Genomic DNA, 16,340 nt, shown 5'->3' on the forward strand with positions numbered 1-16,340 from the left:
GGGGGGGGGGGGGGGGGGATCGGCAAGAATTTTAATTTGTCTCATCCACTCTCACTGTCCTTCCTCTTAAATTTGGTGCAGATTTTATTTCTTCCTTTAAATTGTAGATCTTTATAGGGAAATGGGTGGCATAAAAAATTAATAAACAAAATAACTAAAAATAAATATTTTTTCTTTGAATCATTTTTTCTTCATTGACTTTGCATTTTAAATCTTCTCAGCTAAATTAAGCTTAAAGTATAATTAGGGGCATTTGCCAATGCTTTCTCTCTTTGAGTTTTTCTGACTCAGTTCATCTGTTGTTATCCATTAGCTAAGTTTCATTTTGTAATATATGAACAGTGTTTTGTGTATTTATGCAAACAAACATATACAACTTTTCACAACATATGAAAACTAATACACTAAAATAAAAAATGAATAAATCAAGATAGAAATCAATAGAATAATGAGAGGGTTGGGGGGGAACAAAAACTGAAAAGAAGCCAAATTATTAGAATTTTGGACCAACCACATAAAGGACATCAGGTAAAGCAAAACTATTTTTGTAGATATTTTAATTTCTCAGAGATGTCTTGCTTATCTTCTCTGTTGCATCTCTGTGGAAGAGATATCAGACACTTTTATTAGCAGATAACTGGCGTTATGAATGTTCTGGAAAATACTTTTTTTAATTCCAGAGAATAATTTTTTCACCACCTTTCACAGCAATCATTGTCACCTAATTAACTTGACAGGAAGTAGGTTCAGAACCAACTTCATTAATGAATGAGAGATCATTTCAGCCAGATGTTTTGATAGTTAGCTTGATATATAAATACAACAGAGTGAAAAAGAAAATGCCAGAAGTGGAAGGATAAACTGTATGACTTCATGTCAGGCAAACAAGAAAAATTACCAATAGCAGAGATGAGATATAATATCTTTTTAAAACTAAACAATTAGGGGAAAAACAAAAATTGAAACTAAAACAGTTTTGTGTGATTTATAATACTTATCCACAGTGAACTTAAGCTGTGATAACCCATTTTGTTATGTACTAGCTTCTTTAAATGTTGTGTTTCTTTTGCTGCTTCCTTTTGTTAAAGTATAGAGATTTGTTTACAACTATTGCTTCCCACATTTATTCATTGCTTGGAGTTTTAGAGACTGACACTGAGTAGCTACAATTCCTACATATAGTATTTAGAATTAAAGCACCCAAAATGTAATTTAAACAAGAATAGTTCATAATCCACAACATCACCAGCATCGTGTCATCCTCATTTTACCTCCTGGGTCTACTTTTCTGGGAGCAAAATTCAGCCTTTCATAAGAAAAGGGAGAGTAGACATAAACAATCAAAAGACAGCAGCTTATCATATAAACAAGGATTCAACCCAGGTGGCCAGAAATCTAGGAAGAAACATTTCAGATACTTCAAAGAGACTCCACCTTAATGAAAGCACTATGAAGGAGGGTGGAAAATTTCTTTTGCAGTTTTTGACATTCTGTATATACCCCCAAACTAGCAATAAACAGAAATCTGTGTTTCCTTGATTTTGCCCAGCTGTGTGGAATTGTGTGATGTTTCCCTCACTCCCAACCCTCACAGATAGTCCAGAAAGAAGCAGAGATCAATAGTATTGAAGGTACTTGAGAGATCCAGTAGGACCATGACAAGACATCATTACAAGACATCAACAACAGGAACCGATGCAATCTCGTTCCCATATCAGAGGCTGAATCCTAACTGAAAAGTTTGCTATTGCTTCTTATTTCCCAAGTTTGGTTTTCCAGTCTCAACAAAGTATCTCTTTTCAACTGTTGGTCAAATTTGCCCTCATGGTCACCAACCTATATCATAATAATAATGGAACATGGACACTTTGCTGCTCTTACTCATCATGTAGGTTTGAAGCTGAGTTTATAAATATTTTCAGTCATATTTTCTCTGGTTGTATGCAATTGCCAATCTATTGCTTCATCTCCCAAAGTTTCTAAGTGGAGGATGGGGCCCCTAGATGGAAAATAGAGGAGGCTCATTATGAGCAATCTTGCTAAAAGGCACAGCCACCTCTATATTTCAGGATTCAATTAGGCCAACCAAGACCACAGGAAACTCCTCAAGCATCCTCTGGAAACCACATGGATTCATTAGATATCCAATCAGACCAATCAAATGGCTATATTCTCCCTGCAGAGGTCAACGGTGCAAGGAATGTCCATGTTGGAAGTTTATCAAAAGGCAGAAATTCATAATTAATGTGTCTATCAGTAACTGTTATCCATGTTAGCTAAATGAATTCAGTTATAACCTACATAGTGATTAGAGTATTTGAATCTAATGGACAAGCCTCCATGTAGATCCTCATTTAATTAGCCAACTCAGTATGTGGCTTTGGGCAAGTTACTGTTTTTTAGTCTAACCAAAGATGCATTCTGTTGTTTTGATGATAAAAACAAAAGGAGGGGGTATTAGAGTATATTACTGAATACCAGGTAATTAGAACAAATAGCAATGGGAAGCTATCACTTTCACATCATCTTTGTAAGCTAGCCAAGGTATTTCATTGGTCACTCTAGGAATGAGTAATCTCTCCAGAACTTTAATCAGAACCAGCACACTTAAAAAAAAGGGGAGATCAGTTTCTTTAGTGCTGATCAAGTTTACACACCATGAATTTGAAAGTGAATTCCAGCTTTAAAAATTAGAATGTGCTAAAAATATCACACTTCATACACATTTTGGAAGTGATGCCTCTTAGAGGGCAAACACATACCAGATACATTATACAGAATGACAAAGGTACTTTAAAGATATTGCATCATTTTTCAGTGCTAGAGGAGTCAGTTACATCCTAGCTATATTTATTGTTGGTCAGCTCCTTATTTAAATTTTAGATGGTTACCCCTTATGAGCAATCCAGTCAAAATCTTGGAGAAAATTGTTTCATGTTGCCCATTATGACCCAATGTATTGACATAGATTTATTAAAGATAGAGAGTAGACATGGATTAATACTTCCAACTTAAGTTAAAGATTACTTTCTGTATGGTCTCGCTTGTTGACAGTTAATGCTTGTTAACAGTTTGCTGTCTTCTTGAAAGTAGAGATCAAAGAGAAGATGCTTCAGATTTCTCCATTGTTGATTTGAGTTTTGGATTACATTCAAATAAATTTTCAACAGAAACTATTAGATTCCAGTGACCAGATAGAGCGTCACATTTGACCCACAAATATGATATGCAACCATACTTCCAACTTTTAAACTGTGCTTACGCTTCCTTGATTTAATTTCCTTCAAGGATATTGGAGGGAAGATTCAGGAACATCCCCAGAGCCTTAAAACTTACCCTTGTGTCTTATACCATTGAAAGTTTGACTTTATTGTACTTTTCATGTGGACACGCATAACTGCATATTCTTGGATCACCTGATGAGTAGTACATTAGATATCTTCTGGATAACCAAAACTCAAATAATACACTCTAGATTGCTTTGTTAATCTAGGCACCAATTTATTGTCAAGAAGAAAATAGCTGTGTTTATGCCTTATCTTAAAATAGCTCATAACGTATTTTAAATGTATTGCAAAATAATGAGTGCAGTTTAGTTGATCCTTGTATTTTGATCTATAACCATAATACCATAATGTAGTTTTAGCTATCTCTCAATTCTTCCCCTAAGCCAAGCATCTCAGTTAAAAAAATAAGGGTTCATCAACTGAAAGGTGGAAATGACAAAATTCTGGAGACAAATTTCTTTTAAGTTGAAATGTGTATCTTTTCCAATTAGCGTTTGCTGGTAAAATGTCTGTCTACAGAAGAAGTTTCTGAGCAGCTCCCTAAATCATACTTATCTCTGTTCTGATTCATAAATATTTTATATACGACATTGGGATATGTAGTTGGCCAAGAAGCCAAGTCCTGGAATCAAAATATTTATGTATTTATGTGCTAAAATAAAAGACAGAATCTACTTAGATTCTTATTTAAATGCTCTTTAAAAAAAACTTGTTAGGTTCCAGTTTTATCAAGCAAGGATTAATAACAATATAGGTCACAACTATATGGGTTTCTGATAAAAAATAGCACAAATGATCTCCGACTAATCAGTGGTGATTTCAGAAATGTCATTTACACTCCTGTTTAGAAAACTTTTTTTTAATCATGCTCATGTAGTTACATAAGATTGGTGTAAATGTTTGTGACGAAGGTTGATAACACAGTTTCCCAGTTGTGATTGCTGTCTTTTTTTGTAAACTGCTATCCAACACCGTGACACATAAGGCGTTCATCAGACCCTATTAGAATGCTAATTTTAACATTTACTAAAAACACAACCTCAGAATGTTAGTCAGAGAACTGAGTGTTCAGAGAAGCCATATTTTCTTCTGTACATTTTACAGACGGCCACCATAGCAGTGATCCATGGAACTCATCCAGTGGAATGAATCCTCCTGGATACGGAGGAATGTTGGGCAATTCATCTCATATTCCACAGTCCAGTAGCTATTGCAGTCTTCATCCTCATGACCGCTTGGTAAGATTACTAATCAGCACTATGTGTCAGTCTGTGTGTGCCACAAATGTAGAAGGCAAACTATTAAACAATTTAAACCACTTTCTCTCACACCCCCATTTTTATCTCTGTTGGAAGAGAAGACCCGTGGATTTCACTGCTTAAAAGAAAACTATTTGACAAAAGCAGAATTAAAAAATGAAGTCTGTTGTCTTTTCATGGACATCACGCACAGAGAGAGACACCTCTGTACATTTCATGGTTTAAAAATAAAACCTTTTTTCCCCACATGTGTGAGACTTTAAGTCCTAATTGCAAAATGAGGAGGAGGCCAAGCAGAGCTAACTTTCTACAGCAGAACCGTCTTGAGGATGCTTTTTTTTTTCCCTTTGAAGATGCTTCTTTGCGTGACAATCTTTAAAACAGCCTTCACTGACATAAATGTGAACAATTTTTGCAGTCTTACAATGGAGTTTTGTTCTTTGATCCACTATTCTTATGTTTTGCTGGGCTTCTGGTACAGGTCATGCTGTACCTTACGCCTGTGGGTCTCTCAGCTACATAGCGGAGATTTTAGGATGAAACAAGGGTACAACCCCCCAAAAGTCCCCCTGAGGGATGTCACTGAACTGCGTTTTTATATTCTACCTTTCCATCCAAGCTGGATGATCAAGGTTGTTTACAGGCAATAAGAGATCTCCTAAAAATAGTGGTTCATTGTACAATGGACCTTCTTTATAGGACACCATTCTTCCGAGGTACTGGCCTACACCCTGTTGCTTTTCTGAAAGGGCCTAAAAAGGGGTTTCATCAGCAGGTCTGAGGATCATGAATGGAGAGGGAGCCGATCTAGTGGCAGATATGATTGTGTTGTTGCTGCCAGGGAGGGTAGAATAGTTTTTTTAAATGGGTTTTATTATATGATGGATTTTTAAAATTTTTTGAGGCTGCCCAGTCACCTATATGTGAGTTATATAAATTTGATGAATGAATGAATGAGAAAATCAGCCAGCAACTCTGTAGAACCAACTGTTGTGCAGTTACTTGCTAACTGAAATGTTGTCTTTCCCTGCTATGTGCCACAGAGCTACCCATCACACTCCTCAGCAGACATCAATTCCAGTCTTCCTCCAATGTCCACTTTCCATCGCAGTGGCACAACCCATTATAGTGCTTCTTCCTGTACACCTCCGGCAAATGGAACAGAAAGTATAATGGGTGAGTTGAAGGATTCTTACTAAATTGAAGAAGGCAAGTCCTGTCAGTTTCTCCTCATCTGTTTTTTGGGAAAAGAGCTTGTGGAGCTGATCAGATATTATAGAAGAAAACTTTGCTTTTCATGTAGTTGCAGATTAAAAAGGATATTTGGTTGGCGCTCTTGCTATACTGATTAGAAACTCAAGTCAACAAGAGTGTAGGATTAGAGTTTGATCTGTGAATAATCCAGCCCCTTCTATTTGCCTGGTCTGATTTTGCTCTCCAAGAAATTAAACTTGTATTATTAAATTTCATTCTTGGCTGCTATCTCAAAGTTAACTTGCAATCTGGGAAAAAAACAGAAACTTGAACAGAAAATAATTGTTAACTGGTGATACCCTAAGATAAAATTGCAGACAAGCAAAAGGAAATTGCTCAGGTAGATATTAAAACAGAAGCACTTGGGTGTAGTGGGTAAGGCAGCAGGATAGAAATTGGGAGACCATGAGTTCTAGTCCTACGTTAGACATGAAACCAGCTGAATGACCTTGGGCCAGTCATGTTCTCTCAGCCCCAGGATGAAGGCAAAGGCAAATCACTTCCAAAAATCTTGCCTGGATAAATACATGGACTGGTCCAGGCTGTCATCAGGAGTCCACACAGATTCGAAGGCATTAAAAAAAAAACCTGGAAGATATTAACTTAAAGTGATGCTTCAATCTATGCAAAGTATTTTCTGTGTGTTTTCAAAGATTCAGAGCCTTTAAGCAGCCACTTACTAAGAAAGATTTAATGTAGCATATGCTAAAGATTAGTCCAGAAGAACCTCCTCATTCATGTATTAATCCCACTTTCTACTCTCACTTTAAATGACATTTTTGAATTGCAAGATACATAGCAGTATGTGGCTTTTTTAGTGGGAACATGATGTGCACCTTCCCTTGAAGCCTTGGTTTTACTGTGATTTTATTATAGGAACAGTCACATAATACTGCACTTAATTTTTTTACTAGTGTGTTAAGCTTCCAGTGCAGTGGGGTGCTAAACTGTCATATGGCACAAGAGGGACATGAATTTTATCCTGCTGTGTCAGTACATCTTATCTGAGGAAAATATCAAATTGGCTCAAGTTTTCTATTTCCTGAATATACTTATTGCTCCCATTCAAGTTAGAGACTGGTGTACAGGCTAGATGTTGCATTTATTAACCGAAATTAATCCTGTTTTTTTTGGGGGGGGGGCTTGGTATAGCTAGCTCTCGATTGCAAAACCGTTATTTTCCTGCCAGTGAAGACTGTGAAGCACGTATAGGACAATTTTTATGTAACCTTGGCATATACAAAAGATTTCATACAATTATAAAAAGGGCATTCAGAAACAAGTCCATTAATGCAGATGATTATTTAGACATTATGCCAGAAATATGGGGATTATAATTATTGTAATATCACCTTTATAATTTCACCCTTATTGAAATAATTGCATTTAACATTCTGGTATAGATTTTTTTGTACATTTAAAAGGATGGGATTAATTATTAGCTCCCTCATGCTATGGGTTTGATGATGTTACTTGGGTTGGACAGAACACAAGCCTTGAGGTCACACCATAAAGGTAACGTCTTTGAATTGAGCTCTGTTCCTGATGAGTTCATAGACAAATGCATGCAGTTTTCTTGACCCCACTCCATTGGCATTATGTGTGAATCACAATGGGATCACTCAAATAATGTTTGAATTATCTTATGCAAACCCATCTGTTACCTTTGCATATTACATGAAGCATTGTAGTGGAATGTAATCTGGAGACGCAAGAGGGAGGGGCTTTTTCCAAAGAGACATTGAGCTTGGAATATCTGGTGGGCAGGAAGAAAGCACGGTTGGGTTCTCTGTAGCAATTCACAGAATATATCTATAGTTAGGGCAGATATTGCTTTAGTTTGGCAAGATTCTGTTTGTAGGCAAGCAACAATAAAGGAACTATTCAGAAGTAACTCCATGTATTGTTCTTGGTTCTTGAGCTTGACAAGCAGGCTGTGAAATTTATTTATTTACTTATTAGATGATATGTCATCTTTCATACTGAAGCTCAAGGCAATATTCCCCCTCTTATTTTTCAACATAATATCAACTGTATAAAGTCAGATATTCCCAGTGAGAGATTATTTCAGATTTTCAGAATGACTTAGTTGGAGTAATTTTGATCCAAGTTTTTAAGCAGGCATGGAGATGGCTTTGAAGAACAAATTCAAAAACTGTTGTGCAAACCTCTACTTAGCCCAGATAGGCAGGAGGAGGTGAGGGGAAAAAACTCAAGATTGTCGTGTTTGGTTTCTCCTTTAGTATAAGAGGAGATCAAGAAAATCTCAGTCAGGATTTCAAGATTCTGTTATTATACCTTTTAATGATATAATTATAATAATTCTTGTGGCCTTTGCTTCCTGATGTTATCTGCCTCAAAGGACTGACATAAGACATCTGGGTTCCTCAGTATGATTAAAGATAGGATACTGTAGAGGCAATGAGTAAGTCTTTATTTTGAGGTGGACACAATATAGAATTGTGTCTCCCATCTCTATACATTTGGAGGCAATTAAATAAGGCCCTGTGTTCTTTAGCTAAAAGAGAATGGCAAAATAAAAATCTAGGATGCCTTGCAGTTCCCTTTTTTTAAAATGCCAGATAAATACTGTACAAAGGCCCACTGCTCTGTATCTCACTCACCACAGAAAGAAGACTATATTGAAATAGCTTGCAACAAAAACATTTTGGAACATGAAATATGAGAGGTATGTTTGAGATGTATGAAATCCACCATAATTAATAACAGTAATGCTAATTATGATTAGTATAAATCACCATTAAAATGCAGCTGAATTATGCATATGGGTGCAGTGTATGGAAAACAGATTTATTTTTTGTCTTCATATGTGTTTTTTTGTTTTGGGGTTTATTTTTCAGCAAGCAGAGGAAGCGGAGCCACAGGAAGTTCACAGACAGGCGATGCGCTGGGAAAAGCACTTGCATCTGTAAGAAAGTATTTGCTTTGGATGATTGGAATAGCATGAACTTGGGTTGGAATCAGTATACACAAATATACACAAATCTATCATGGCCAGTTAAAATAATTTAGAATAAAAGCATGTTAAGGTTGTATATACAGCTCTAGAAAATCTGGATAATTCAAGATGAGTTCTTAATTGCAAGCTATGCTTTATAGTTTTCCATTCACTTAAAAATCATAAGAAACTTGTGTTACGTGATTCAGTAGCCAGGTCTGTTCTGTAGTGCTTCCAAGTACAGCTTTGTCTCATTTGAAGCCTAAACCATATTTAAATCAATGTTATTTACGGGTAATCCTCATGTTACAATTGTAACGGAGTCTGCCCATTATGGTCATAATAGTAGTAAAATGGTCATTTAGCAAACACCACAGTCATTAAATGAACTCATTGTTTACTATGGCACGGTTTTGTGAAAATGTTAAACTTTCTGATTCAGATGCCTGTTTTACATCATAGAAACAAGTTGTAAAGTTCTTTGAGACAAATCCATGACCATAATTAATTTGGATAGATAGAATAATTTGAATAGCTCCTTGAAATTTGAATTGCTGTATATTTATCTTAGAGACTGGGTGGGCAGTGTTCAAATGTTATCCCTATCTCAATGTCAAATTACTTCAACTGTGTCTTTCAAATCTCCCGTTAGTAAAGGGGAGTAAGCCTCACTGAGATGGGATAGGATTTTGAATTTTGAATTTTCCTTTTTAGCCTTAGAGGACTTTGGGCAGCTCCCTAATTTGAGGAACCTGCTTTTCTATGCATAGTTCCTTGGAGACACCCATGCAGGCAGGGACCAAGCTTATGAATCCTTTTCACAGAATTACCACTTCCTGGTGGGGTGGTGAATCTATAATCAGAAACTGTGCCGTCATTCCCAGTTCACATCTTTCAGTAATTTGGATGATATACTATCTGCTCAGGCACTGCATATGGAAAAGCAGATTCCCAGAAGTCAGGGTAAAAGATCAAAGGGCCTCTCAATCTGTTTTGCTGCAGTGATTGATATTTAAAAGTCAGCCTTGACTTCCAGTGGCCACTCATTCTATTTATTTCCCATCTCCAATTTGGGTAAGAATCCATTAAGTATATATACAGTGCATTTCTACAAATTAAAACTTAAGCTGACTTTTAAACGAACTCTCACTGTAATGTATTTTCTGGGCAGAGGGGGGTTCCAGTGAGTTCTCAAGAGAATTGATGTTTTCCATGTCCAGCTAAGACAAAAATTAGCACAACTCCCATATAATGGATACAGTACAAAATCTACTTTAACTGGTGCCTGGAGGCATTGGTTAACTGAGAGATGATCAAGGGGTTAATTAATTTAATTGCCTTTGCAGAACCCTAAGGAAAAGTTCACGGGCTCAGCTTAAATAGTGGCCAATATGAGTTGCCAGCATGGTCTGTTTTGATAATTTGACAAGATAAGAGTCTAATGATGTTTATGATTTCTAATCAGGTCCCAAATGGTCACAGAAGTTTTATCTATTCAGGGTATTAAGCAGATGAACCCTTGAGAATCTTAACTATAAATTCTAATATGCCTACTCAGCCATATATGCAGTTGTACATATCAGTCAGGATTATTTTTCCATCTTCTATTTTTTAGAGTTTGCTGTAATAAGTATTTTCCACTATGCTATATTTCAATATTTTTTTCTCCAAAACTTCATTCCTGTAATAATTTAAGGTTTTTGGTTTAGATTGAAGTAATTTTCTGATTTTTCTTCCATTTATATGTACAGTATACACCAAATACATTTTTAGTACTGTAGAATATACAGACCCTACTAAGATGTTTATGGAGATTCTCAGTCATCCAGATCATGGTTGTCCCAAATATGTTTTTTTCAAAAGGCAATTGGACTTCATTTTTCCTTGAAGACGTTTCGCTTCTCATCCAAGAAGTGGATCTTGAGTGAGTCTTCCTTGAAAGAATTTCATTTTCCTTGAAGACAAAATGTCTTCAAGGAAAAACAAAGTCCAGTTGCCTTTTGGAAAAAGCATCTTTGGGACAACCTACTAAGATAATTAAATATAAGGGATAAAAAAAAAAAGTCCCGTTAGCTGTCCTTCATGACAACCGACTTATTTCTTCGTAATGTTTTTTTTTTATCATAGTGGTTTCATATTCTTCATAGCATCCTTTTTGTCTTATGAGTCATAAGTATATTTATAATGAAGAGTGCCAATCCTCTGTCTGTAGCCATTCCAAGTGACTTTAGATTAATTCTGCATCCTCTTTTAAAGATTTACTCTCCAGATCATACCAACAACAGCTTTTCATCAAATCCTTCAACTCCGGTTGGTTCACCCCCTTCTCTCTCAGGTATTGTGGTTAAAATTATTTTACCAAACAGTTAATTTATGAAATAGCAAGAAAATCTTTAAAATGAGGCTTTTAAGCATGATCAGAAAGTTCAGTTGTCTCAGAAACAATTTCAGACTGCCACCTACTTAACATTTCGGGAAGACTTGGGGCCTACTAGTAAAACACCAGTATTGCATGAAGGTAGTTAAAGATCTCTGGGAAAGTCTTAGAAAGTCTTCTGTCCTCCTGTACAAGTGTGCAGGCTGGTTCCAGATATGTTCAGGTTCCAGGTATGTTCAGGTATGCTTTATAACTCAGGGTTAAGCTGAATATTAAACAGCCCTGATGCTTGAAGACTCAACTTGGTTTCTGAACATCCCTATGTGTAGACCATTTGTTTTGTTTTCTGAATCCATGCATTAATCACATGGACATTACACAATAGATTAATCAACCCATGCAGAAAAGAATTCAAGAATTATTGCAAATGAACAACAATAATAGGGAACCATTACTATTACTGGACTTAGGTTCTCCCAAAGGTTTAAGGAAATAGAATATAAAATACATTGGATTGGATCTAAAATTAGTCAATACATTTGTCAGTTTGTAATGACACATAAATTTTAATTGGTTTACTCTGAATATATCTAAGCCTAAATCGATTCCTCTATCTAAGCTCTTCCTTTTGAGGAAATATGAATTGCTAAAAGGAAAGTGTGACTATTTCTAATGTACGCTCTCCTCTTCCATTATTAATTTATTCCTGTATTATAGTTCAACCTGTTCCAAGGGTGATTTCATGGCAAAAACAAAACATTCCTACATGGTACTGGAGAATAAACACTAAGGTTAAAGAGGTTGAATATTTAATTCATGAGTAAGCAAGACTTTAGAGGTTTAGTCATAACATCATGTACGCTACATTTTCCAATCTAGCAAACTCACAGCCTTACTTCCTGTGGTTCAGACAGGCAGGAAGAGAGGAGTTACTATCAGGTTTTATCTTATCGGGAAAAATAATACCAATTGAAGTTCAAGAAGATCTGTCTTGTGTCTGGAAAGCATTTCAATTTCATGCAGCAAAGTTTATATGGCTGAGGGACTGATTGTGTGTATATACTTGTGTGTGTAAATGAATAGAGAATAAATAAATAAATAAATAAATAAATAAATAGAGAAGAAAAGAAAAATATCATCTAAATTAAATAGTTATTCCATAAACATATTTAAGGTCAACAAGAATATCTTGACAGCAAAGGTCAATCTGAATCATTCTGCCCATTTCCAAAATGATATTATTTTTGTTACTATCACAGAGTGATAAACTATCATCTAAGATCTAAAAGGACCTCTGGGTAATTAATCCCTTAATTTAGATTTGAAAGTTAGTATGTTACTGTCATGTATATTAATTTCGCCCAACCAGGAATTATGATGTATTACAGCAACTGTGTGTGGCTAGTGACTGGCTAGGGATGTAGTCAGCTACAGGACACCAAGTTAAAGAAGACTGATGTATGTCCCAATGATTCTTCTTGATGAAAAAAGACTGTGCCATAAATGGGCTAGGAAAAAGTTTTCTGTCTTCATAGTTATTCAGAATTAGTGAATTATTGTACCATACCCAGAAATATTTTTCCAATATCTAAATTATTTTACTTCACAAACACATTCTGCAAGGAGTTTGCAAAACTCCACCTGATCCTAGAGTACTCAGTGAGATTTTCTTAGAAAACTAATATATTATACTATTGACACTTGTATTTTATTCTTTTTTAAAAGCAATAAATATGATGATAGTAGTTTGAAAAGGCTTAAATAAAACAGAAGAGGAAACAATCTCTATCAGTTACAAGAATTTAGAGTTTACATTTTAGGAACCCTTACAGTCAAATTGCTTCAGCTAATACATTGAATGCAAACATTTAAGCAAAAACAGTGCTCTGCATACAGACCAATAGATCAACCAACAAACCTGCCATAGATTTTTCTCTGATAATAATAAATGAAAATTATTGATAATGTCTTCTGCTATGGTTAGACTAGCAGCATCTTGCTACAATTCTTTTATATTTTTTAAAATATATGAATTTCTACTTGCTTTTTGATGCACAACTGCAAAATAGATGAAATCTTATATGCTGGCATGCAATTTGGAGACATGATGTGGCTTCTGGGTGTGGCTGCATAATAAATATTTGTTTTCAAAGTTCTGCACAAGAGCTGTGGTTTAATATGACTGTTGGGAAATCGCATGTACATATCTATGGTATTATTCAATGTCTTTGAAAAAGCATTTTGTTTGCATAGTTCTAGTGGTAACTCCCATTTTACTATTAGCAGGAACAGCTGTTTGGTCTAGAAATGGAGGGCAAGCATCATCATCTCCCAATTATGAAGGTCCCTTACATTCTTTGGTACGTTTTTCAATGGCAAACTATTAATTACGGTACCTGTTAATATTGTATTGCTGTCTACTTTTTCCTATCCATTTTCCTAATGGAGCACAACACTAATTAGTGCACTCTTTTCCTGATCATTTCTAAATAGGAGATCCACCCATAAAGCACAACAGATTTTTATATACTCTTTTTCATAAATTATATCAGCAATGATTACCTAGTAAAATACCACACATGGAAATATGGCATGCTGTCTAAGATTAACTGTGTAAAGTTGGAATCTATATATATATAAAAAAACAAGAAGATAAAACTTAGCTTCTTTAAAAAGCAAAATCAAAGAGTGGCCTAATCAGGGAATGTAAATATTGTATTTTGAAAAAAAGGGTTCCTTTTCCATATGAAAATGGAAGTATGAACAGATGATCTTGCTTAGCCAGGAAGATGACCAAGCCTTAACTGCATATGGAAAAAAGATAGTATAATAAGCTTTTCTTAATTCTTATTTCATCAGTTTCAATGCATTACATATATGAGTAATGTAACATTCTCAATATCTTTTAGAACCATAGGGGAGATGATGTATGGAGAGGATGTATGGAGAGGATCATAGCTTATTATTAGTTCATCGAACTATATCAGACTACGTAAACTATATTCTGCTACCAAGTGATATTTCCAAAACATCAGTATAAGAGCCAATACTAATGGTAATATTTCTGGCAAGAGATAACCTTGTATTGGTGTTCTTCAGTATACATGCCCATCAAAATTGTCAAGACTGCCTTTTAGAGCCTGTGGGCTTAATTAAAAATTCAAGTTCAGTTTGAACATTGGGTTCCAGAATGAAGTCATGGTAAGAAGAGAGAACACCTACTTCCCTAGGTTAATGATAGTAGCTTAATATTGGCATCTTCCCCATAAGTCTTGTAGTACAAATATAAACAATCAAAGCTTGCCAAGATGAAATGAATAATGCCTTCAATGAAAGCCACTATACAAAGAGTCGCTCAGCTAGTGTCATGAGAAAAGATGCCTTGGATTTGACTTCCTCAAAGAATACATTTCCACAAGTGGCCCCAATGCTATGTGAGAAAATATTTCTGAAGTTAAGGGAAAGTCAGAAGCTTCAGTTGTACAATGGTCCTAATATAGAAGCCACATTTGGAATAAGAAAGGAACATCACCATTTCCATTAAGTGAAAATTAAGTAGTGTTTTTCCACTGAGCATTGCATAATATATTAAATAAGTATGTTGACACTAGTCTTTTTTCCCATGTGGTTTCAGTAAAAATGATGTAGCCACTTCAGAAACATTTTTGGGAATTGTATAATGAAGAATTTTGGCAGAATATAACCAGACACATTGCTGTACCTTATATCATCTTAAGTCTCGCCCTTAAAAAAAATAACAATGCCCACCATAATTCTTTGCACTTTAAATAATCAAAAAACTATTGGTGATTTCAAGGGATTGTTTCTTTAAAAAAAACCTATGAGGGTTTGTATCACAGACAAGGATAGATAACCAGTGTTTCTCAACCTTAGGAACTTTAAGATGGATGGACTTCAATTCCCAGAATTCCCTAGCCAGCAATGTATTAATTTAACTTATTTAAATTGCTCTGATGTTCTAAAACCTGTGCTGTAAATGAATTGTACCCTAAAATACTGTATTTTTCTTATTCTTCCTTTTGAATATTGGAATATATGTCTGAATGCAGGCTAGTTTTGATCATAGAATTCCATTTAATAATTTTCACAGCTCCAGTGAAAGCATTGAGAAGTAAATAAGCCTTGGATAAGAAGTTAGCATGCAGAAATAATTTAAAAGGTCATGGCAATTTGATATTTCTGACGCAAAATATTTCAGGATCCTGGGGCAACAAATGTGCTATAGATGTTATGTTCATGAGGAGTCAGTGAGCCTGTTTTGCCCATGAAAATGAAAACAGAACATTCATAGTATCCCAGCAGGCTACTTTAGGATGTCAGTTGTTTCATTTACAGTGTTTTGGTGAACAAGCAAAAAATAATCAAAACACTCTTAATAAAGTTGAAACAGATTCAGAAGCAACCCATCGACAAGCAACTGTCTTCTGCTTCAACTGCCTGACACAGAGCAGTAGCAATGCATTTCTGTGAGTTTTGCTGAAACAGGAGACAGCCTGTTAAATTTTCTGATGCTCTCTTATTTTTTTCATGAACTATCAGCAAAGCCGAATAGAAGACCGCTTGGAAAGACTGGACGATGCTATTCATGTTCTCCGGAACCATGCAGTGGGGCCTTCAACTGCCATGCCTGGTAGTCATAGTGACCTCCATAGCTTAATAGGCCCTTCTCATAATGGAGCTATGGGAGGTCTTGGATCAGGATATGGGACAGGCCTTCTTTCAGCCAATAGACATTCACTAATGGTAAGCCATGAAGATTCAACACTACAGATTTCTTTTTAAAAAATAATGTTAAATAATGCACGGTTGGGATTTTTAAACTTTTTTTTTTTTAGCTAAGCTTTTAAATCCAGTACAATTTAGAGTTGCAGAAATGAAAGGCAGTGTAGTACTTATGACAAAGTAACTACCTTTATTATTTCTATTGCATAAGCAATAATTACTCTTTCATAGTATATGTTAAAATGCATCTCTTTGATTTTTCTTGTATAGGTTTTTTTTTTTTTTTAGTTACGGGATTTATGCTTAGAATATGTTCCGCCCATGTTTTTAAAGAAGCTGCTTAGCAAGAAGCTGCTAATCTGTTGCATTAGTCCTTCCTAAAATCTATTTCTGAAATATTTTTAGCTGAAATATATTTGGCACAAATACAAGATTGGGGAAAATGCAAACGAATATCCTTA

The 16,340-nt window shown here is 35.3% G+C and overlaps 1 protein-coding gene across 1 annotated transcript in view; it reads left to right on the top strand.

Moving 5' to 3' along the window:
* Positions 1-16,340, top strand: part of TCF4 (transcription factor 4) — a gene marked incomplete at its 5' end in the record, with an annotated part of 53,558 nt that overhangs the window by 1,377 nt on the left and 35,841 nt on the right. Inside the window, 6 exons of the mRNA XM_015824872.1 lie at positions 4,392-4,525; positions 5,590-5,722; positions 8,662-8,729; positions 11,016-11,094; positions 13,423-13,496; positions 15,697-15,900. Of these exons, the coding sequence (XP_015680358.1) occupies positions 4,392-4,525; positions 5,590-5,722; positions 8,662-8,729; positions 11,016-11,094; positions 13,423-13,496; positions 15,697-15,900 (692 nt within the window). The remainder of the gene's footprint in view (positions 1-4,391; positions 4,526-5,589; positions 5,723-8,661; positions 8,730-11,015; positions 11,095-13,422; positions 13,497-15,696; positions 15,901-16,340) is intronic.

Source organism: Protobothrops mucrosquamatus, unplaced genomic scaffold (assembly GCF_001527695.2).
Source record: "Protobothrops mucrosquamatus isolate PMUCROS unplaced genomic scaffold, P.Mucros_1.0 scaffold2397, whole genome shotgun sequence".
Taxonomy (NCBI): Eukaryota; Metazoa; Chordata; class Lepidosauria; order Squamata; family Viperidae; genus Protobothrops; species Protobothrops mucrosquamatus.